At 23.4% G+C, this 26,360-nt stretch overlaps 1 protein-coding gene across 1 annotated transcript in view; it reads left to right on the top strand.

Moving 5' to 3' along the window:
- The first annotated feature begins 9,260 nt into the window (after positions 1-9,260).
- The window catches only part of LOC112602311, a 43,473-nt gene continuing 26,373 nt past the window's right edge, over positions 9,261-26,360 (top strand). Inside the window, exons 1-2 of the mRNA XM_025350325.1 lie at positions 9,261-9,279; positions 11,282-11,440. Of these exons, the coding sequence (XP_025206110.1) occupies positions 9,261-9,279; positions 11,282-11,440 (178 nt within the window). The remainder of the gene's footprint in view (positions 9,280-11,281; positions 11,441-26,360) is intronic.

The raw sequence follows: 26,360 nt of genomic DNA, 5'->3' as shown, positions 1-26,360 counted from the left end.
AAAAATGAAATGTTAGAAATACTTTTTTTTTTCTTTTTTTTTTTTTTATTTTATAAAATATAATTACAATCTATACAGCAATTTTGAACAATAAGTAATATTGATAAAGTATTTACATAATAGCGTGATTAACAGATGGGGGAGGGCACTCAGTAGTGCCACCCGACAGATTAAATTAGAAGGTCTCTAGGCCAGGAGCGTTTTAAACGTCTCAGGGGGTTATCAGGGATTGTTAGAGAGGATATGCATTTTATTAATGGATTGTAATGTTGGTTTAACTTGGAATGAAAGGAGACGTAGTGAGATTTTGTTAATTGAGAGAGCGAGGGGATATTTAGGTCTTTGTGGAGATTATTATTTGAGATGAACCATGGAGCAGAGACAATTTGCCTTAGACAGATAGACTGGAATGCCTGGATTGTTCTCGTGTTGGAGGGTTTGGCAGAGCCCCAAATCTGGATGCCATAGGACCAAACAGGTCTGATGATGGATTTGTATATTAATAGTTTATTTTTTAAAGATGTCTTGGATCTAAGAAGTGGGTGGAGTAAATGAAGTCTGGAGTTGATTGTTTTTCTTTTTATTTTAAGGTGTTGGGCCCATGTGAGGCGCCTGTCAAAGATCAAACCTAGGTATCTTATTGTCGGGGTGACTGGGATTTGGTTATTATTAAACGATACGGAGGGGCAGTCGCCTGGTCTAAGAGAGAAGGTGATAAAGGATGATTTAGCGTCGTTAATTTTGATCTTCCAGCGGTTTGACCATCGTTGAATCGAGTTGAGGTGATTTTGAAGCCGGAGAGATACTACCTGGGGGTCATGGTTTGAAGCCAGGATTATCGTGTCGTCAGCATATGTACCCAGTGATGTATGAGGAGAGGTCGGAGTGTCGTGGGCGAATATAGAGTATAAGAAGGGAGCAATGTCACTTCTTTGAGGGACACCAGCTAGTATTTGGAAGTTTGACGAGTAGCTGTTATTAACGCGAACACTGAAGGTGCGATTTTCGAGGTATGATTTTAAAAGTAGGTAGTATGGGGCAGGGAGGAATTTTTTGAGTTTGAAGAGAAGTCCTTCGTGCCACACCTTGTCGAAGGCCTGTGCCACGTCAAGGAGTACAGCCGCACAATAAAGTTTAGATTCCATGCTGGTAGAGATTAAGTCGACAGTGCGGTGGAGCTGGTGGATGGTGGAGTGCTTGGACCTGAATCCAAATTGGTGGTTTGGGATGATGTTGAATTTGTCTGATAGTGGAAGTAGCCTTTTGAGGAGTATTTTTTCAAAAATTTTTGCGAATGTGGGGAGGAGAGATATTGGTCTATAGGAAGACGGGACATCAGGCGGTTTGTCCGGTTTTGGGATTAAGATTATGTTTGAGTGTTTCCAGGCTGTAGGGAAGTAGGATAAACGAAACATAGAGTTGAAAATTAGTGCTAAAAGAATGATGTTAGAAATACTAAAAATGTAAGTTTAACAATAATACTTGTAGACTGTAGCAGTGACATTTTATATGTATCTGTGTGTTAAGGGTTTAAATATGAATGTATTATAAAGTGATATATTAAAAATATATAATTTAATAATCATAAGAGAATAAGAGACAGTTACTTGTGGATGGGTAAAAATACACTTATGGGAATATATAAGAAATAATAGGTACTCAACCATTTACTAATTAGTACTTAATAGGTTAATATTAATAGGAGTGATAAATTGCGAGCTAAGCGAGCGGCTTTGTGATGGTTGTATTTTCAATATAATAATATGGTTGGTCATTATTTTACTCTAAATTAGTGGCTAGTGGTGGTAACTAAATTGAATATACTATTGCTCCACTAAATTAAGTACAATTCGGCGCCATTGATGGTAGTGAGTATTTTGTATTATACTTATTATTTATTTAATAATTATTACGATATTATTATTTATATACATTGTTTTTAAATTTGGAAATTGGAACTTAAGATTAATTGAAATTTTAGTATAAAACTATGTTTATATTTATCATAATTATAAGTTAATTACATTATTGCATCAATTTAAAAAATATTTCTAGTTAATTATTTTTATAATCTTAGTTTAATAATTTCCTTTAAACGCTACAATAGTATAACAAGCAAATAACTTATAAATAACCAATTTTTTTTTTTAACTTATGATTATTTTATAATTTTGATTAATTGCTCCTTAATTTAAATTTCTTTTTTCCATCGCGAAGGTGGGCAAAGGTGAGTGAAATGAGATGAAGTATTCAATTACATCTATAGTATCTGCAGTATCACCGCCTTACTTTTTTTTTTGTAATATAAATTATTATACTTTGCTATAATTTCTAATTTAATTATGTACAACAAAAATGTATACACAAACTACATGCTGTGATCTAAAAATGAAGCATACTTTAAATTTAAGAGTTTTTTGAATCTTATAATCAAAATAATTTGCATATCTAAGAAAACAGACACAATTGTGTTTGTTCCAGTTAGCGCATCATTCCACAAGTTTTAATAAAACTTGACGTGTGTGATTATTAATTATTGTTAGAAAAGGCCAACGTACTCTTAACACTTTCGGGACTGTCATGGTTTTAAACAAAAGTACTGATGGTTGAAGTTTAAACGTAATCTAGATAACCCGATGATTTGTCGACCTGTAGCATTAGACACAATTTAACAAATAAACATTTGTATAACAATACATTTCAAAATAAAACACCTAAAAGCACTTGTTGCTAATGATAAATTATCTAGTTCTATACTATTGTTTATATACTTACAATGACATTGTTGTGATGACTGGTGACAATACTAAAAATTCGGTTACATTTATCATCGATCACAAAAGCTTCTCGCTCTAAGGCAATAAATCTTAGATTTACCAAGCCACCATTATATCTCCTTTATAGTTCAGAAAGGTCCTTATTGTAAATTAAACCTTTTAAACATACATTCTAAACAAACCTTTTTATCAAACCGTGAGCGTAACTGAGTTGTGCATACGACTAGAAATCAAATAATCCATATTTAACCTTCAAAATTTAAGTGTACTAATATACTCGAAGTATATCTTTATATTTTTAAAATTTAACTTTTTAATAAATTCAATTGTGTGTAATTTTATAAGTACACAATTTTTGAAATAGTAATGTAAAATTGTCAACATTTATTCAGTATGTTCTCATTGTACTTTCATTCGTCTGAAATTTCTGAAACGCAGCTTGTATCTAAAAATAGTTTTTATATTTTTAATAAAACCTAAACCTATTTACACTAAAATATGTTACAAAATACATTATATCATAACAACATCGATACATAATAGCGGTAGACTGTATAGAAATAAAAACAAAATACAGAACGTTTTTTTTACATAATATGTCAAGAAAACTACGTGTAAAAAAAATTATTACGAAAAAAATAAACATAAAATTGTTTTCTTTCAAGTTTCAAATAGAATATTTTTGTTTAATTTAATAAAACATTAACTTTGTAAAAATAAAAATGTATGGCATTTGTTGTACTTATGTAATAGTGACTAGTACCCCTTTTAAGTTTTTTCCAGTAATTTCTATAACCGCACAAACATACCATGCAAAATATATAACCCAATAATGAATAAAAAAATAATGCGACACCACACACATTTATTGAAACCAATACAAATAAAAATATAAATATTACATAAAATTATATAAGTTCAAAATTCACAATCAAAATTAAAAATGTGTCTGTTATGTAAATTTAGTTTAAAAAAAAGAAGCATCTATATAATAATAATTTGTAGTAATAAAAATGTAATAATTTAAAAATAAATATTGTAGGCAGTAGGTACCTATATATTGGTTAAAAATATGAATTTGTTTTTTTAACATATTCTACTATAGTCAGTTTGTTTGATATTTAAAATCGAGTACTGAAAAATCAAATTGGTTTCTCGTTTCCGATCGTATTCCCGCTGTAATTATTATCAATATTTTAACAAATAGTATTTATACGTAAAACTTGAAAAATAGATGGATTTTGATTGGTTTTACATGTACATTTTCGTTAACTAAAATCGTTTTTCATTGTTGGTGATAATATAGTTTCACTGCATTTTTTTTTTTTTACACACATCGCCAAACAATATCATCCGAGCTCCTATTAGTTCTAAAATAATGAAGTTAAAGTTATCAAAATTAATTGAACTATTTCCACGATTATTTGTAAAAAGTTTAAACATAATAATTATTTCACTCTAAATATTACGTTTGATGGTTCAGATTGAAAATTGACTGAAAACTCACTTCAAATTGTTTACACTGTGGATACAATCTTTTTCAGATAAGACTTAATAATCTTTTATCGTCAATAAAATTATAAACAGCTAAATTTATATGCGATAATAGAATATCCAGTATTATTAAGTTTGTGTTTGGGTTTGTCCCATGGGTATTTGAGTATTTTTGTGGTTACAAGTGACCCTTTTTTCTTTTTACGTTTCTTTTACTACCTGGGAATACCTAATAGTTAAGATAGGTTCAATCATTCAATATTGCTTATGTCAGTAAAATACAAAATACACACGTGATTATACTGAAGTTCAAGAAATACATGAAAATCGTGTTAACATTAATTTTGATATTAATCTATCAAAATACTTATAAATTTCAAATCATATTTTTTTTTTAATTTTTTTTTCTTTCGACCTAAAATAATGTTAGTGAAATATAAATAATATATAAACATAATATTATGAAATAAACATAACATTTTTTTCTATTTTTAATAAATTAAAATATATTTTTTTACACTTGTATTCATGTTTACAATTGTATTAAACAATAATGAAATTATTTAACTTTCGATGAAGAAAGCCTATTTAACTAATATTTTTTTTTCGCAGCTAACTAGCAAATTTATTTGTTCTATAGAAACAATGATGTAAGTCGAGTTTAAAATCTGTTAAGAAAAACGTTGATTGCTCTGAAATACCAATTAATTTCCTCACGTATATCGCTTTTATATTTCTTCAATCTGTTAGAAAAACAACAATCTATAATCAAAGAACCATTGAAAGTTTCTAAATAAAGAAATAAGAAATTATGAGTTTGGAGAAAAGTTTTTACTTGTTTAATGACTTTGTAAACTTATTAAAATGTGTAAAAGTATGATAGAACTATTAGAAATATGTTTCATAGTGTTAAATTATTAATGTGGTTTTTATTTCAATGAATGTCTTTTTCATTTGTTTAATAATATTTATTATAATATATATTTAAGCAAAATTAGGCATTTAATTTTAAAAATAATTTAACAATTAAGATTTTATTTTTAAGACATATAGAATATTAATAAATAAAAGTTTAGTTTTACTACAAAAATGAAAAAGTTTTCACATTTTAAACGAATCTTAAAAAGATTTACTCGAATCAAAATTTATAATCTGAAAATAAAGTTGTTCAAAAAAAAAAAAAAAATTAATAAAAAATAAACCATATTACTTTCTATGTTAATAAATAAAATCAATTTTATTTAGATTAAAAGTTCAAGTAATCATAATGAACGCGTATCGTTCATATGAATGATCCTATATTATATTTCTATATGTAAAATAAATATTGTGCAATAATTGTTAACCTATAGGTTATAGCCAAGTATAAAAACTATTGTGTATAAAAAAACCATTTATCTTTTTATATTTTAATAACTCATTGAAATCTTTCTTCAATAAAATTGTTTTTTTTTTTTTTTTTACAGCCTACGTATATTAGAAAATATAAGTGGAGTTTAATTTATTAAAAAAATATATAAATATTTTATGGACCTAATATAACATTTATTTGCCTATAAGTAGTAATACAATTATTCCAATGATAAATTATTTGAATAATATTTATATTATAACTCATTATTCACAATAAAAATCATATAAAAATTATAACTCATTAATCACTGGTAACTATTATCATGATATTATTATAGGGAAAAATATTGATTTTAAAAGCAGAGGTCAAGAATTGTGTTAAATATTTTAATATGTATGAAATTTTTCATATACCTATAAAAGTCATATTACATTCTATAAATTTAAATCATTATGTAAATTTAGTTTGTTTAAATAAAGTAAATGATAACTTGATAATAACTTAATAATAAATTGTGATTTGAAAAATATCAATTAATAAAACTACATTTTTTTATTTAATTTTTTCGAATTCTCTTGGTTTTATAAGTTTGAACCTAAAATACATGATCACTGATCACTGTTTATTACACAGAAACAATAGTAATATGAATTTAACATTAATATCCTAGTTTCCACATTGTGTTATAACTTATAACTCGTAATGTTGCTTATAGATGACTAATCACGTTTTAGTCGTATTACTAATCGGTAATCATATAATATTTACTAATTACACTGAATATACAATATAGATGTATTTGTAGGTGATCAAGACTAATTGATTATTGTTTATATTAAATAACTTATACAATAATAACATTTATTGATGTTTTTAAACAAAATGACTAAATCGTTAGAATAAAAAATAATTGGTTATAAAAAGAAAAATACACATTTTTTAAATTGCTAGATAGTTTAAGTTTATTTTCACCAATGATACTCATCAATATCATTGATGCAGATATAGAGTATTTGCTATATTTATTTAAATATATTTGCGATTGGGGATGAGTATAATTTTTCCATTTTGGTACAGTATTGATGTTGTTAATTGCTTTAGTACCTATAATCCGCGAATAAAAAATATAACTGTATAATTTTTAACTATTAAATGTCAATATTAAACAATATGATAACTATTCAAATAAGTATTCATATATTTATATTTACTATAGATTAATGATTGATATGGCCATTGATCATTAACTATTGTTATTAATTATTATTGACAGCTAAGTATGGATTTGCGTTTAGCGTCATTGTCTATCACATATAATACTGCACTGGTGTATATAATATAGAATATATTGTGTCAAAATAACTTTCAATTTTTATCTCTAGGAAATTAATTCGGCATTTACATACATTAACTAAATCATTGTACAAATGTAGACACGTACACACAAAAAAGTCTAAAAAAAAATTTTAGGTTACACAACATGTATGATAATACATACTATAACATACATACTTACAATTAGATAAAGTAACAACTTACAAAGTTTGAAAAAGTCTAAATTTGACAATGATCTCCACATGTGTAAATATAGGTTTACATAAATAAAACAAGTTGATTTATATCTGCATATTCTCTTTTGTGAGTAGGTAAATTATTTAATGAAGTTCACTTATACTAATTACCAAAATTATGCTTACTATTCGAGTTGAGCTTACAGCTTACAACAACGTTGTCCTCGTATAATCAATAATCATTAATCAGAAATACAAATATAATAAATGTCCCTTACAATTTTTAACTGAATATAGTTCGATGAATTGCTGCTTTTATATTTTTAGTTTGATATCGTGTTATAAAAGCACAAATGCCTCAGGCGTCATTAACTTGATAGATGTCGATATACCTATGCCAAACATTATGCATGTTTTTGACAAGAGTTAACTTACTATTCATTATTGTTTTAAGTGTTTTTATATAACTAGGAAATTAAAATAATCATTATCAACATATCATTATCAAGTACCTAACTGTCCAAACCTACCTTTATATACTATTTACATAATAATACACCTATGAGACCTTGGATACGTCTTAATAATATGCGAATACACAATTATAAATATTGTTAATTTTCATATGGTTTATAATTTATTATACTTAATTTTTAAATATTATTTTCTTAATAGAACACAATTTATACTATAATCAATGTTTTTAAATATTTTCACTAATTAGTTTGATATTATAGAAAGCTATAAAATTAATAAAATATAAATTTACCTAATCAATTAATATAAGTGCTAACTATAATACATGTGCTATCTTGAAACAACATGGTTTTTTTATAAATTATATTAACTTAAAATTTCGATTATAACCATTTAAACTTGTTGTATAATTTATTTAATAATGTTCAAATAATGGTAAATTTGTTCCTTTACAAGCAATATAAAAAGTATATGCAATATTTTAATAATAATATTCATAACTAAATTATACCTTTTTGTTTAGAATAACAAATTTCCGTCAGATGTAATTTTTTGAATTATTATCATTTAAAATAATAAAAACTACATTCATTTGATATAGATCAATCAAATATAATAAAACAAAATATGAATTTTATATTTTAAACAATTTCTTGCATTTTAAAATAAAGCAAATCCTCTAGCTAAATGGAAGACGTTTTTAACTTGGAAATCGTTCTGCCACTTTAGGATTTAATTGTGTACATTTTCCATGGGTATATTGTACATGAGAAATGAGAGTACATTGGTTTTATATTTTGAAAAGAGTAAAAAAAATATATGCAATACCACGAAATTACATGAATAGAATGCATTAGCAACAGGTTGGATATATCGATTGAAAGTAAAATGTTTAAATGTTTGGAATTGAAAAAGTCATTATACAGTTTTCTAAAGAAGAGTTAAAAATGCTTTTTAAAAAACATTCTGTCTCTCCTCTATTGATTACCGTTTAAAATAAACTATATAAGCCTATAATTAAATATTTTGTTAAATTGCAATTATATAATATATATTAAATATATTCTTTTCTGTTACCTCAAATAATCAAAAAGATATATTCCTGTTAATCTGGTCCTCGATTATACCGATTCAATAAGATTAAAAGGTACGATAAACAAATAATATTCCGTATGAAAAGACTTAAATTATAAAATTTAAATCTATCAGCTCTAAAATTATAGCAGATATAATGATGTTATCAGAATTTTCAAACAAAAATATAGTTTGAATTTTATTAGTATATAATACAGAGTGGGACAGTAAAACGGCCGATTTTCAAAAATAAATTATGAAATAAAAAAACTTAATATAAATAAATTATTATTTTTTATGAAGAATTATATAACTTGCTATTCATTTTTAAAAATTATGTTCTCAATAAAATGGATAAATTTAACGATAACGCATGTTTCCGTACAAAACGTCTTGAGCTCTTTATGAGAGCGGCCCTGACAGCAGTGATGTTTTCAGGCGTGTGAATGGCTTTTTTTCGTACAGGCTCCTTTTTCAATTCTGAACCCGTTTCTTCAAAGTTGGTTATCCATAATTTAATACCCTTAACCGATAGTACCGAATCATGGCGTTTAAGATTAAAATGAAGGTGAAATGAACGCTGTACGACTAGGTACGTAACTGTCATTATTTTTGTAAAACAATTTTATCGCATAAGCACGTTGTTCTCCACTCCACTGTTCCATGTTTACTAAATGGCATGTTTTTTTTTTGAACTAATAATATTTAGAGAGAATTCTTATCTTAATTACGACTGAGAAAAATTAATTTTTAAAACAGGCCGTTTTAGTGCCCCATTCTGTACAATATACTCGTACATATATTTCTAAGACATTTTGTAATTTATAATTTTAATTTTTCTAACAATAAAATAATTCTTATAAATTTCTCACTCAACTCACGATTCAGTCCTATTACTAAAATTCTCAGGCTTGAAACACTGAAGGAACAAAGGAGCACGAACTTTGCGAGGTAATAGCAGGTTTAAATGTGGTTTGAATGGTTTGATTAAAGACTAAGCTGATGTCCTACGACTATTAAAATGGTTAAAAAAAAAAAAAACAAAAAAATACTGTAATACCTATAGTAAAGTTTTATAACTCTTTTTATGACTAAGTTCCTAATTTTCTAAAAAAAATATTATAGGTCTTATAATGTAATATCTTTATTATATTTTATTCATATGTGTAAGAACATATAAGCTTGTCCACCTACCTAGCAATATTATCTATGAATTTATTTTCATCGTCAATCTCTCTTCCCCATCGCATTCAAGATGTCTACTCTACTAATATATAATATTTATAATATGATATGTATTTATGTAGGTACATAGAAAGCCAAGTAGCATAAATGTATTAAAGAAACTGAAAAAAAATAATAAATCTTAACCATAACGAACACACACTCTTTATATTCAATAAGTGCATTATAAAGTAGACGCAACAAGAAAATGTACTGTTATCGTCTACACACTGAAATATAATATTATATATATATATATATGTATGTAAAAGTAATATCGTTTTTCTATTGTGGAGAGTCATGGGTTAAAAAAAAATTGTACAGTTATATTTATTATTAATTTTTTTATTCATAAACCAATATACAGAATAATAATCCTTATACTCTAAAGATATACATTATAATAATTATCGCCGATAATATATTTTTGATGTTATTCTGATATTTATATGAAAACGCGGAAAAAAAGATTATTTATTACATTACATTGAAGAGAAGTGGATACAGTACAAATATTGTGTGGTTCACCTACATAGTTCTACCAAAGAATGAACTTTAATATTTGAGTTCTAACGAGTTTATTCAAGTCAGTTAGTTTGAATTTGAAGCATTTCTAACTATTTTTTCAAAATAGTTTTGAATGTTTTAAATGTAATGTAATAAAATAAAATAGTTAAAATTGTAATATTTTTATGTATTTTACTATTTTATAAGAAATATTTTTTCTGTGGTACTGTGGTAAACTAATAATGTTTAGACAATATTCGAAGAGAATTTATATTATAATATGAAAACATACCTAAGGGTTGGAAGTCTTTAATACTAGGAAATTTTTTTCAAACTACTTTTATTGGTTTTTCATGTGCATTTACATGAACTAAAATCGTTTTTCATTGTTAGTGATATAATAGTTTCACTGCATTTTTTTTTTTTTTTTTGCACACATTGCCAAACAATATTATTTAAACTTTTATTGGATTTAAAATAACGAAGTTATATTTATCAAAATTAATGGAACTATCTCTATAACTATTTGTAAAAAGTTTAAACATAATATTTATTTTATTCTAAATATTACATATGATAGTTCAAAGACTGAAAATTGACTGAAAACTCACTACAATTTTTACATTGTTCGTTTACAGATAAAGCTTAATAATTTCGTGAAACCTTAATTAAAATATATTTATTTATAGGTAAGTGACGATAATCATCAATACGGCTAAATTTGTATGCAGTAATGGGATATCCAGTATTATAAAATCTGTGTTGGGTTTCGTCCCATGCGTATTTTGTGCATTTGTGCGGATACGGGAAAATTTTGGACAAACCCCCAAAGGGAGGTGGGACTTGTTGCGCACGCTGAAAAGAGAGTCACATAATATTACCCTCACGGACTGATCCACGACCCATACAGAAGCGTAGTGTTCGTAACAACGTAGCACGTACCTATATATATAAACGGAAAAGTAGATTTCACTCTGTACCGTATCTTCGTTTGTACCAAACTGTTCGCGCTCTGGGTACAGGTAAGTGCTGTTAATTTTTTTTTTCAATTTTCATTTTTCTCCCTTTAAAGTTAAATTTATTTTTAAATGTAAATAGACATTTTTATTTTAAGAATGTACAATGCATAGAAAATTAATAAATGTATACATCTTATTAATTTTATTTAAATACTAGAGAGTCTAATATGTTGAAAATTAAATATATGCACAACATTTTTCAAAAGTAATAAACTAAAAAAGTCACCAATTTTTATTTATATAAACATAGCAAAACATTTAAGTTAGGAATTAATGAAAAAAAAATATTTTGCTAAAAAAAATAACAGAATACTAATACAATTAATAAATGTTGTTAGTGAAATAACAAAATCAAACATTTCAATAAATATTTAGTTCAAATGAATTCTAGTTTTCTGATTGTAACTACGATATTAAATAATAAATACAATTATTTTTCAATTAATATAAGTAAGTTTATGGTTTTTACTATTTTTAGAAGCTTTTAATAATTTATAAATGTTTTGTGTTTTTAAAGTTTTGATTTATTGGTTTGATTTTTTTTTAGACGAAATTTTAAAAATAATAATTTACAAAACCATTTTGTTCTAAATGAATTATTGTATTATATATTATAATTATGTATAAATTTAATTACGTATATTAATTTATTTTTATTATCTTTAGTTTAGCTTCATTAACTTAGGTTATTAACAAGATATTTAATGTTAATTTTGCATAATAATTAATAATAATAAATACTCACGTTTTATTAGATTAAGTTTTAAATATCAATGTATTTTAGAAATAATATAATTTTATTGCTATTGTCTTCAATTGAGCTTGGAGTTTTGAAAAGGTTGACGAAATGTATACTTTATATTGTATATTATTATAAAATTATATTTTCTGAATCAAAATAAATAATCTCTAGTAGCATGACAGAATTCAGATTAATATTGAAGAAAACATATAATTATATTTAGTTTTTGTACAATATACAATGTTCAGTATATTGATATTTACAATGATTATTATTCTTTGGTAAGGGTTTAATAAAAATGAAAATTATTTCAACAAAATATCTTTATTATTCAAAAATACCAGAAGCCTAACAAAGACCGAGAGAGGTTTAGTTTTTTCCATAAAAACCTTGTCTAACTCATACTTTTATTCTGTTTAGTTCACCTCATTATATGCTATTAATTCTTAAATTTATTCAACATTTTATTGTTCTGTAGTTTAACAGCCAATTATTAGTATTGTATGAATTCATATGGACAAATAATGTTATTAAGTAATTGGGGCTTATTATTTCAATAAATAAATAACACTATAATAATTATACATAGAAACAAAGACTTAAAAAACTAACATTCTTTAAAATTTTGAGTTTTACAAAACAAATTGTCAGTCTAATCCAATAACACAAGTTCTTATATTTTATAGTTAATTATTCATCTGATCTTCAATATTTGCAAATTAAATATATTATACAAAAATGCTTGTAAATTTTTTTTTTAATTTATCTTTATTTCGCTTCGTTAACTTGTCCATTAATGTTACAAGCATTGGCGTTATTATAATTATTAATTTATATTGTTAACATGTCGTATTTTTGAGTAAAAAATAAAAATAACAAACTTAATAAGGTATACAAAATTACATTAATAAAATTTGATAATATGGTTGTATATATTTTATGTACATAATATGGAAAAATATGACATTGTTATACTTATTATATAGTAATCACGGTAGTTATAATGATGACAACCATTATGTTCATATTTTCATAATATTGAGAATATTGTTTGTTATTTATTTAAACAAACTTATGTATAAAATAAATGGATCTTTTTAAAAAACGGTTATTTTTTTTTATTTTCAGGATTAAAACAAGATTTTTTGCTATGTGATAACTTAATTTGAGTTCTAATCTTCAAATTGCACGCATTCGATTTGTTTGATCTTTTAAGTGATATCACAAAATATGATAGGTATTTGAACGATTAATCTTTTCGTATTTCTTCATCAGAAAACCATGAGTTAGTCTTATATTCCTAATGATTGCTTGATTTAGTAATTTTTTTTTCATTTGATATGTTAATACTTGTTTTTTTTTTTTTTTTTTGTCTCTTTGATACACTTTAAGTTAGTTTATTGATTTTTTTCAGAGTTTTTTTTCATAAAAACCGCGTATTTTATTCGATTTGTATTAATTATGTTAACACTTGCAATCAACATTTTAATTTTATATCGTTAATATTTTGGTTCTAAACATCGTGTTTGAAACATTTTGAATACCGATTTTTAAAATAAAAAACACCGAGTACTTTAATACTGTGATCTATTGCTAAGGTTTAATTAAATTTGATGGGTACCAAAACGAAAATATGTTTGATAGAGATGCTCAGGTGCTAGATTTTTACCTAACATAAATTAATGCAACAGTATAAATTTATTGTTATATTATTTTATTAATGTGATTGAAATTTCACCTAATCAATTAGATTGGTTCATGGTATAATACTTAACACTTTGATATTAATAATAACAATAAAATTAATTTAAATATAAATCTAAATTTCATACAGAATCAAAAAATAAATAAATAAATAAGTCTACTCAAAGTATACACTCGGTTTTATAAAAAAATTGTGTTGACACTATTTAATTGTTTGTAAAAAATTAATAAATGTGTAATTTAAATTTGTTTATTTTGAAATAGTTTTGAAAACTTTGATAATTTTTCGATACCTTTTTCTTGTATCGTGTATTTTAGCGTAGTGATATAGGTATTTAAAATTGTACTTTTGATTTTTTTTTACCAAAAGAAATATCACTATGTAGTTCTGAATATATAATGAGTATATTATTTTGTCCATATTGAAATATTATTCTTTAGGCTTATTATTGTTAAAAATATAGTAAACGCGATTAAAATTGATTATTCTAATTTTGAATTCATTAAATCAGTATTAACTTAGCTTTTTAACAACTCGTTCATTTGCTGAAAATAATAGTAATATTATTTTGTATTTATCCAAATAGGGTTTTAGATAAATATTTACCAAAAGTGTTTAAAATGAAAAACCCATATTATTTTTGAATGTTAATTTAGGAACTAATTAACTGTTTTAAAATAAATCAATACAATTCGTTTATTTTATTTTACTCCAGTATTTAAATTAATTTTTTACACACGTTCCGTTAAATTATGAATGATATAAAACTTAAAAAATATTATTTGAATTAAAACAAAAAAAGCTTTGTTAAAATTATTTAAAAAAATATTAGGGAAAAAGTATTTGTTTTTTCTTAATAGCTACCATGATTTTTTTTATGATATCATAAAAATAGCTCTAGTTCTATATTAAAAATATCAACATTTATATTAAATGAGGTTAGGTTATATCTTATAAACTATCAAAAAATCATATCACATTTTTTATGAACAACTTAATTGTTATTATTTTTTGAAGTAATAAAATTTTTTTTTTTTATATAGTTGATATCTTAAAGATGTTATAGTTAAAAAATTATGCTTTGTAATTATTTAAAGGAAAAAAAATAAAACATTTTATTCGATTGCTTTTGTTATATTTCTAAAATTCATTATTAAAATAAATAGATAATATTGTTTATAGAGTAAAAAAAATTAAAATAATGTGAATTTATTTATTCTTTTCAGATTTTTTAAATATAAATTTGGATTTATGAAAGTTAACATAATTTTGTAAAATATCCAATATTTTAATGTAAGAATGTATAGTTAAATGTATACACTTCACATAATCTATATTCATTATTTTTTTCACAGTAAATGTTAATAGTTATAAATAGAAAATCAGTTTATTAGAATTCACAATTTTTTTTAAAATACTAGTATACTGTAAGCTATGTAAAAAAATTGTTTTATGGTACAATGAAAGAAAATTAAAAATTTTGTTTACATTTTATAATTACACATATTTTGTGTATGTGTTTCCCGAGATGTATAGCAGATTTTTAATATCTTAATAATTTTTATTATTAAAGTTTATAATTTTGTATGAATTCATAATATTTTATTTAAATTTTTATAACACGTAAAAATTATATGACATTATCAATTACTCTTATTGAGTTATTTTTATAATACTGTAATACATTTAATATTGAGGTTTTTAATCAACTTTATTGTGATAATTTTGTGATTGTTGTGTAGCGTTTAATTTGTTTAAAGCATCAGAAGAACATTCATATGTACAACATTATTATTTGCTTAATATTTATAAAATGAAATTTGTTTTTTTCTGTTAGGCATTGGACTCTTGCATTATTTCAGAATCTCAGTATTTAATTTAAAATATTTATATTAGCAAAAAAAATGTAGTTTTATTCTAGGAGTTTAGTAGAATTGGTGATCCTCATTTTAGAATTATTCTCAAAGGGTCTTGAATTTTCAGAGACGCTGGGATAATTCTTTTGAAAACTAAGTTAGACTTTATGTTCATAATAAATCCAAAGAATTCAGTTTTCGAAATATTTGACATTTATAAATTATTAATAGTCAGAAAGGAGTGAAAAATAAAGTTCTCATTTAACTATTCGTTCTTTAATTATTTGGATGATGTTAAATTGTAAGCTAATGTATAATTTTTAATTTCTCAAAATTATTTGTTATATTGCGATAATAGCTTCATTGTATTTTAATATTGACACGTATTATCGCATCATTATGTCTCTGAACATTGATGTATTTTTCTGGGTATCTTTATAAAATCCAAATTGAAAGTTATTAGCTAGAATTTTACTCACTTTTAAAAATACTCTTAAACATTTTAAAATAAGTTTGGTAGACGTTCTCGAGAAAATGGCTATGAATATATTCATAAATGTATACATGTTCTAAGGACTTACATGTATGCAATTCATATAAAATTAAATAAGTTTTCGAGAAATGGTAAAGTATTATTGAAGTAATGATTGTCTGTTATTTAAATTTATGGCCAAAAACAGGAAAATCACTAATATTGTTAATTTATATCAAGGATACAATTAATCGATACAAAAGGAATGGCCAAATAATTTAGGTGCATTTTTTTAGCATTAGGTTGTAGCAAAATTTTACAATAATTAGCATATAGATATAATACTTAAAGGATTATTTTAATAATATACGTAAATTAGCAATGAACTATTAGTTAGAATATAAAAAAATTAAAGGGAAATAATCTGTAACTATAAGAGTTTAAATTACAAATTATTTTTATTATTGAGAACGAAATCATTAGTTAAATATATGTAAACAATAAATTTGACATTAATTATTTTTTTTTTTAATAAAAGCTTTTAAATAAATAGGTATATAACTTATTTTTCAATAAAAAATGAGAAAATAATATAGTGATTTTAAAATATATTTTAAATTAAAAAAAGAAAAAGTTTATTTATTACAAACCTATTTATTAAATTAACTACGATTTTATTTATTTTATACATTTTGTTACAATTGTTTGGCTTACTTTATATAATAATTAATTATAAAACGTATTTTAAATTATATTAAAAGTGAGAAAAATATTTGGTTAAATAGTCGCCTGAATATTCAACAAAATATATTATTATAATATATACCTACTATTTACATATTTTTTTTATTATTATTATTATTATTTTGGTACAGCATCAACAACTTAGGTTATTAACTTACAAAAATAATAAACAATTATTAGCTTCATATAAACGAATTTGCTGGATTACATGCAAGTAATTTAATTATAATATAATATATTATAAAGTAAAATTGAGGTTATATCTTTTTATATTACAGAAGCAATACATACTTAGATTACGTCATTTACATTATGATGTTAATTTAATTTTAATTAGATATATATTATACATTTTTTGGGTAAGTACTGTATAATTTATAAAATAATAACTTTTTATTATAAATACAATCAAGTAATTATAATTTTTAGTTTTCATGAGGTAATTGTGAACAATTAAATAAATATTAAAGTTAATAACATATTTAATATTATAACCATAATATATGTCTTTGCATGTAAAATATAAATTGATATTCAATAAATATTATCGATATTTATATCTAAAATAATTGTGCATTACTATATTATTATATTTTAATATTTTAAAATTTTTATTAACATAGTTTTTCTTAAATTTTCTCAAGTAAATTTTTAAAATAATGATAAAATAATGAATACGGAAAATGTAAATCTTCAACCTATGTAAATATGGGCTATATATATTTGACTCCATATTTACTTCACTATTCTAGACGTAGGATAGTTTTGTTTATTATTTATTAAATTCAACTCGAAAGAAAAAAAAATATTCATATTTTTTACAGTTCAGTCTGAAAGGCTCAATTTAATAAAGTTTTTGTTGTTTATTATTTTAACTTAAATGGTTATAAAAATTATAGTTTCAGAAATTTAATAAATATTAAAATATAGTGTTATAAAATAGTGCGTATATGCTAAAAAATATGGAGTGTTAAACGTTTTATAAATATGAAAAAGTTATTGAACTACATTATTTACAGTTTTAAATAATATTAAAATCAAAATTCAAATGATATTATATAATAAAATTCATCATGTTTTTCCAATTTTTCCACACCAAATATTAAACATATCATGATAGTAGTTCTATGTAATTCAAAATTTATTTATACTTTAAAATTTAAATTATGACAGTTTTAGTTTTATGATAATTTAACACTAACATTAATTTTAAGAATGCTATCTTAGGTATATACAAGTGTATAATTTTGTTATAATTTATGATTTACAACTAGGGTTTTAAAAAAAATTATGAAAGGATATTAAAATGTACGTAATATGATGATTATGAAATAACTAATCAACAAGTTTTTATATCTTATGTGTTGTAAAACTGAAATACCTACAAAATTTAATGTGGGTGTAAATTGGCTGTTATATACACACCTTTACCTATTACTAGTTGCTTATTAAAAATTCAACAAAGTATTAAAATGGTTAGCACGGAAATATCATTCCACAAAATCCAACAGATCTTTATTTTTAATAAATTGTTTTGGTAGATTCTCGTTATTTACTTAGACACTTGATGAGATTTTCACTATAGTTTCTGAGTTACGTGATGTGATCATATTTCGTATTTTAAATTTATCTTTTGGACATTACACTAAATATATTGTTTTTAATGATAAAAATATTCACAAAAACTGCAGTTTCCTTCTATTTAAATTTGACGCAACCAAAATTTAAAGTAGTTTAATCTATTTTTATGCTTAAATTATATTGTTTTTAGTGATAAAAATATTCACAAAAACTGCAGTTTCCTTCTATGTAAATCTGATGCAACTAAAATTTAAAGTAGTTTAATTTATTTTTACGCTTAAATTATATTTTTTTTCTCAGTCTTTCGAAATTATTGATTTCTTTTAATTATTTATAGGTATTCATAAATTATTTCTAATTAAAGTATTCAAATCAAATAAGTTATGAAAATTATTAAATAACTTTAATGTTGAAGTACTTGAGATGTATAGTTATTTGTTTAAGTACTGGAGTCAACATTATAAACTATTCCTATTACATATCTACAAATTAGTAATTTTTAATAATCCATTCTTTAAATCTCATTCACAAAGTTAACTAAACTTACTAAACTTATTTTAAAACTATTATAATATAATATGCGCTGTTTTATTTTCGAACTTTTCAAATCGATTTTTGCTTGGTGGTGTTTAAGGTTTAACTCATAATTACATTGAAACAGCTGCTGAAATCCAGCCACAATTGTTCCATATCAGGGGCTCACATTTTCACTGCGTCTACAACTACACAAGTACACAACTCAGTATAAAACGCTAAATTAATTTCTCAGAGGAACAATAAAATTATTGATATAACAACAACGTATTTTTTGTTACTAATTAATTTAGTTTATTTGGTCGGGCATTTTTTTAGCTCCTATCGTCATTTTTTTGGGCGTCAATCTTCAAATTTAAGGGTAGTTTTTGATAGCTAATAATATCTTGTACTTTTTTTAATAAGTGGAAAAAATCATTAAACAAAAATTACATGGAAAACGAAAATATATTTTATGTAACACCAATTTTTAATAAATTTTTTGTGATTCAAAAAATATTAACCATAGAAATATTATTTTAGTAAAGTGTTTTAAGTGTCATTTGTATAGGTCACCATTAGATAAATATTAATTTAAACAGATTATACTCAATATTTTAATAGGTATGGATATACAACAGCATAATGTTATATACATTTTAATCGTTAGTAAATTGTGAAACAGAAATGCATAACAAATTTGTATAAATATATTATTGTTTTAATTTTTATATTCATGAATATTTTAAAGTTATTAAAAACATTTTGAATGAAGTATTTAAGCGCCTAATTGTAGTGCAGCTATTAATATCGCATACATGTCTTTACCTACAAACGAACTTTTAATTTTATGATATGTGTTTATTATAGTGATTATAATAATTAATTAAATTATACTCTAAAATTAGAAAAATAGTCAAATCACCATGCATACTAACGTTGTAAAATACTTTCCATGAAATATAGGAAAATTTTGACATTTATTCAAGTATTTTTTTCTAATACATTATGTCAGAAGGACTTTAAACTATAGCACATCGGTCACTTCAGGTTCACGGAAAAGTTTTGGCTTATTTACTATCTGTAATAAATAATCTAAAAATAAAATATTATTATATTATATTTTTTGTTTTGATCAATAGCTTTGCTAAGTACCATAAACAATATATTACTACGTTTAATATATTAAATATAACATCAATAAATACGTGTTTAAGTACAGAAAAAGTATTACAGATTAAATTTAAATAATTAAATATTTCTCATTTACACTTCTCTAAATAATGGCATGTCGTAAATCCTGAGTTATTTTAAATAAATACTAATAAAGAGGATGCTTTAGATTTTTAACAAAAATATATTTTATTAACAAATAATTTTGATCATTTTTTAATAGATTTGACTATTTTTACAACCTTAGTAAGTTGTATCAGTAATTTTACTTGAAAAGAAGTTAAATATGCATCATACACTACAAATATCAGTTACTATTACTAATAAACCTAACTTTTACTCTATGTACAAAATGCAACTTGCAATTCAATTTAATCAAAAGTTCATTGGTTCTCGGATTACTTGCAGAAATAATTGCTGGATTGAAGTGATGCCAATAAATACCTGAGGATTTTGTAACAACTATTATTTTTCTCTAATAAGCAACATTTATCGATTGTAAATTAGAAAATATGTTATAGGGAGTAAATCCAATACTGTTGTTTAATATTTTCCAATTTGTATTTTGTAATTTAAGTTTAATATTTAGAATTTATTTTATTTTTGAAAATAGATACACTGATAACTCGCGCATGTTTATAATTTAAGTTAAATATGTGAATATATATATTCATATAATAAATCGTTAAATCCATTAGCACCGAATCGTGTTCCTAGGATGTTTGGTTGCATTATTCCACACGGCAATAATACACGTGGCTGTGGACGCTGTGGTACTAAATCAATTTCAGAGGGAATATTATTGTATTGTAAAACGTTACTGATTAATCGCGAAGATCACCTATGATTAACGTTATGAAAATGTTTCGGAATTGTATTGCACTGATAAACCGATACATGTTATATTAACATAAGATAAATGAACGAGTTAGTATATAGTAAGTACACCGAACACGCGATTCCATTTACCGCATTCGGACGTTTTAAGTGCAGGATATTACGATGATTAACCAAATATGATGTTATTGACGACAATATAACTAAAAAGAATTCAATCTACAAATAGTTATTTCCACGTCACTTATTGGCACAAATCCTACTAGGAGTAAACGATTTTAATTTTTTTTTTTTTTTTTTTATTCAGAAAAAAATAATTGCTGAGAGTTTAACTGTTTGCTTAAATATTTAGATTATTCTTTTCTAGATATAATACGATTTCCTTAAAATGTTTGTTTTTTCTTAGTTATAAATAAACGTTTTATATCTTTGTTAATGAAATTTGTTTTCTAGTTCATCTTTACTGACGGAAATTACTCTCGACGTAGAAAATTGGATTATTATTATATCTCCAAAAAATATTATTAAACACAGAAATATAAAACACACAACTATGTATTATACCAATAGGTACATTCCATGCTCAGAATCGTAAAAATGAAATTTTTTATTGAAAATCTCCCACAATCATTTGTTTAGAAACGAATCTGAATAATCTGATACATTATTACATTTTTTCACAGTTAATTTGTTTCTATATAAATAGTCGAATTATTTTAATAAACAATATTTTACATCTGTTGATATAATTCTAAACATGGTTGGGCTGATAATTAGTTGACAGTTGCATTGTATTTTATTTGGTTTAAAATGATTTACATGATCTAATTCAAAGTATGCAGTATAAACAATTTACTATAAATTTACAAACACTAATTATAATCGAGCGGTGTATGTTATTATTCACATGATTATTATGATAATCATGTTGTTTTAATATTAATATATATAGGAAATAACACAGTGCACACAAATTGTGTGTATGATATTAAATTAATAATATTATTATTACGTTTCTTAGCTGCGACTGTAGTTATAATTTTTTAGACATTGTCTTGTGAGAAATGCAACAAACATATTTTAATAAAAGCGGATAATAATATACATAAAATAATACATATTATTTTTTTGTTCAAAACGTTTGTCTTATAAATAAATTACATTCATTTAAAATGTTAAGACATAATTTGTAGATTTCTTGACATTAATTTATTTTTCATATTTTAGAAAATTTTGTTATTTTATGTTTACAAATCGATTTTTTACACCATCTAAAATTTAAATATTTATAAATAAAGATGATCGTTTTTTTTTTTTTTTTGTAGGATACGACTCATAACTACGATTTTAACACATTAACTTTCATGTACCTTAGTACAGGACTGTCAGGACTTAATACATGATGAAGGTTCTTATATTAAATCATTCTGTCAAAGAGAAGAAGAACAATATTATAATGGGTATTGATTTTGATGGCTGTTTCTTAAATATGTGATTCGGAATTTGGTTTACGATGATGTCTATCTGGTTTTCTTAATTTCTGATAAAAAATACATTTTTGCGTGGAATCCACACTCTGGAAGTTTTGCATCATTCATTTGTAGAGTCTAACGCAAGCAGTATTATCTATATACTCTCGAGTCTGGATCATTTTACTTTACGTTATTATCAGAGTATTTTAAACAACTATCAGACTGCCAATCTACAGTAACACACAAGAAAATCAAACCTTAGAAAATGTATATAGATTTTTCTATCCTACAAACTTTACTTTTTGATTTTTAAATAATTATTAATATTCATATTTTATAAGTGTATTATAATTTTTAGCTAATTTCGTAACGAAATTTCTGGTTTTAATATAATTAATATATTTAGAATGATTTTTACTTTTATTGAATATTTTACAGTCAATAAAAAAGTGTTTCAAATGTTTGTGGTTTTAAAAAAAAAAAAAACTATTTAATACTGAGTAAAATTTAATTTATTTTAAGCAAAGTAAGTACTAATTTAGATTTTTTTATAAAATGAATATGTCTGTATACAAATTAACCAAACATCAAATAATAACTTATATAATATTAATTAAATTTGAACATAAATTATTGTAGTCTAAAAGAAAACTTGACATTTAATTTCTCAGTTTTATGGTTTTTACAATTCACATTGGGTTTTTAATTTATGTCGAAAAAATGGACTGCCACTTTTGAATTAAATATTTTGGATTTTATGAATGATATTATTAAGTGTTAGGCATTAATTTACTGATGCATGCATTCATGAATTAAGTTTGTCAATTAAAAATTTATAATTATTAGTTATAACTTATACATATATTTGAAAAATATAAATTATTATAATTTTGAACTCTGTTAAAATATATATCCTACCATATGTAGTAAATTTAAACTATCTATTTGTCAAAAAAATAAACATTATAATATCCTTATCAAAAAATATCATACGTTTAAATACATTTTACATAAAACTAGATAATTAGTAGATATATAATATAGAAACAAACAATAGCAATAATTTAAAAATTAGAAAAAAATTCAATAACAATATTTCTATGATTATGTATTACATTATCAATGAAAAATTGAATATTATATTACATGGTATAGTTGTTTTTAAATATACTTTTATGGGGTATTTCCTATCAATATTTAATTGTCTGCATTTCTAAAAAACATTCAACTATAATTTTCTTTAAATCAATAAATAAAAGACAATAGTAAAAATTATTAAAGTATATACAAATAATAGTATTTAAAAATTTTAGATATTATTCAAAAATAATTACCATTTTATACTAAATTTTAAATATCAGAAAAAAAATTAACTTATGATCAAATTGATTTTTAATGACAAACGAGTGTTTTAATATAATTTAAAATTTATAACAATAAAAAATGTATATAATTAGTATACTAGAATCTTATACAACTATATGTACCTATTTACTACGAATTTATATATAATTTAAATAAATTATTGTTAACAGATTGAATACACAACCACTATCCGTAGTGTACAATGTAGTACTCATATGTATATAATATTTGTTGTTAAGTGTAAGTCTCTTAGCGCAAATGTTCTGTTGATCATTGTGTTTTATATTGACCTCCGCTATAGCTAATACAAATACATTTCAGCCTACGAATTGTAACTTACAAAAGATCCATTAAGTAAGCTGTAGAATATACTACTTAACGTGAATTGTATTAAATTGCAGATTCCTTATTTTCAATAAAATAACGTTTAATAAAATACATACTACGCAGTAATCTGAAATTACTTAATAAAAATAACAATTTATATTTTATCGTACAGAAACAAAATATCTTGTAAATAAATATTTTTATACATTAATTCAATATAACCCCAATACATTTTATTTTAAAAATATGTTACCTAACGATTACTTTTTATATTTATACTTATAACATAATTGTTAATTATACTGATTATATGACAATATAAACTTGTTGATGTACAAATAATTACTTGTAAGTTGTGACATACATTTCAATTTAAACATAAACCATAAGTATATAAATCTATCGTTTTTTTTTTTCAATACCTATGATTAGAATTGATAATTTAATGAAAACTAATTGCTCAAGTATTTATATACATACGCTTAAATGTGAATGAAATGTTAACACATTATAATACTGAGTACATTAAAAATGTTTTGGTTGAGTTTTTTTTAACATTTCAATGTTATTATATTGTTTCTTTAAAAATAATAACATTTATAAACATTTATTTCTTGTTAGGCCATCGCATTAGTGTAATATTACAGAAAGTACAATAATATAAAACAATAGGTACAATATTATATTTCATTGACATATAACTTCATTGTAATATTAGAAGAAGTAGAATATAAATTAAAACACTGTAACATGAACATTAAAATGTCTTAACTGTGAACTCTTATGATAAATATATAAAAAAAATTGTTAAAAATAGTCTTTGTAATAATATCAAGAGTATTTCATGTTTGTTTATACAAAAGTTTCAAAGGCTTAAAATGAATTGGTCATCGTTACATTCTATACGTAGCTACTACACTTATAAGTTGTTTGAAGTTAATGAAGCAACTGTTTTTTTTTTCTACTACCAAGAAAATAATAAAAAAAAACCTTAGATTTAAAAATTATGATATGATTGTGTGAGTACTGAGTATCATAAAAATATTTACGTCATTACTATTACGCTAATTATTATATCACCCATGACGTATATCAAAACGTATTTATTTAAACACGACAGACATGTGCGATACATGAAATATTAAAAGGTAATTTATACCAGTTATTTCATAAAGTAGTCATTAATTATTGAAATTTAAGACTCTCAGCGAATATCTAGAACTGTTGTAATAGATCAGTACAACATTATAAAATAATATTAGATGTTCAAAACAATTTAAAACGCGTATTTACTATTTTAGCGATGACGCGACGACCACATTACACTTAAACAATAGCCATATCATTGAGTATGTATATAGTTGTTATAGGTAAACATTTTTTGAGAAACAAATATAATATACATATATTCTATGATTAACGAATCTCAATTCTCAAATATAAAATAATTTACTTTTATTTATTCAATATATCGATTTAGTTCAATCTAACGTATATTTAAAATTCATGTAAAATAACAATCATACCATATTTTTATCATAAATAAATTTTAGCTTTTAGAACGCAAATTTATACTAACCAATTCCAATACACTGAAAATTTTTTTAAATTCTTAAAAAAAACTAACTAATATTCCTTTTGTTTTAACAAACACTTTTGAGATTTATAAAGTGTTTTTTTTAATTCTTGATATGAAGTGCAAAACGATAGAAGACTAATCGTTTTTTTTTTTTTTTAATTTTATTGAAGTATAATTTTAATTTATTGTTGGTAATATAGCAAAAAATATTATGTTAAAATAAAAACCTATCGACAAAGTCATTGTTATGTTCCTAAGTAGGAAATTGTATAAATTTTTTTTATAAATATCCAGTAAAAAAAAGAAACATTATTTATTTAATAGTATAGCCAAAATACGGGAGAAAATATTAAAAAACAATGAGAAAGTACCACTGCGCTAGAACATTAAAACAGGCCAGGGGTAAGTCGAGAGTATAATTTATATTTTAAATGCAAAGAGATGTAAAAGAGCTGGTAAAAACATTTCTCTCGTCTATTAAATCCTGAAATTACGCTATTTTTACAAATTCAACTACAGACAAATAGAATATTATATTACACAATATTTTCCACCTT

Source organism: Melanaphis sacchari, unplaced genomic scaffold (assembly GCF_002803265.2).
Source record: "Melanaphis sacchari strain LSU unplaced genomic scaffold, SCAv2.0 Contig85_pilon_pilon, whole genome shotgun sequence".
NCBI classification, from domain to species: Eukaryota; Metazoa; Arthropoda; class Insecta; order Hemiptera; family Aphididae; genus Melanaphis; species Melanaphis sacchari.
This window is presented reverse-complemented; position numbering and strand designations above follow the sequence as displayed.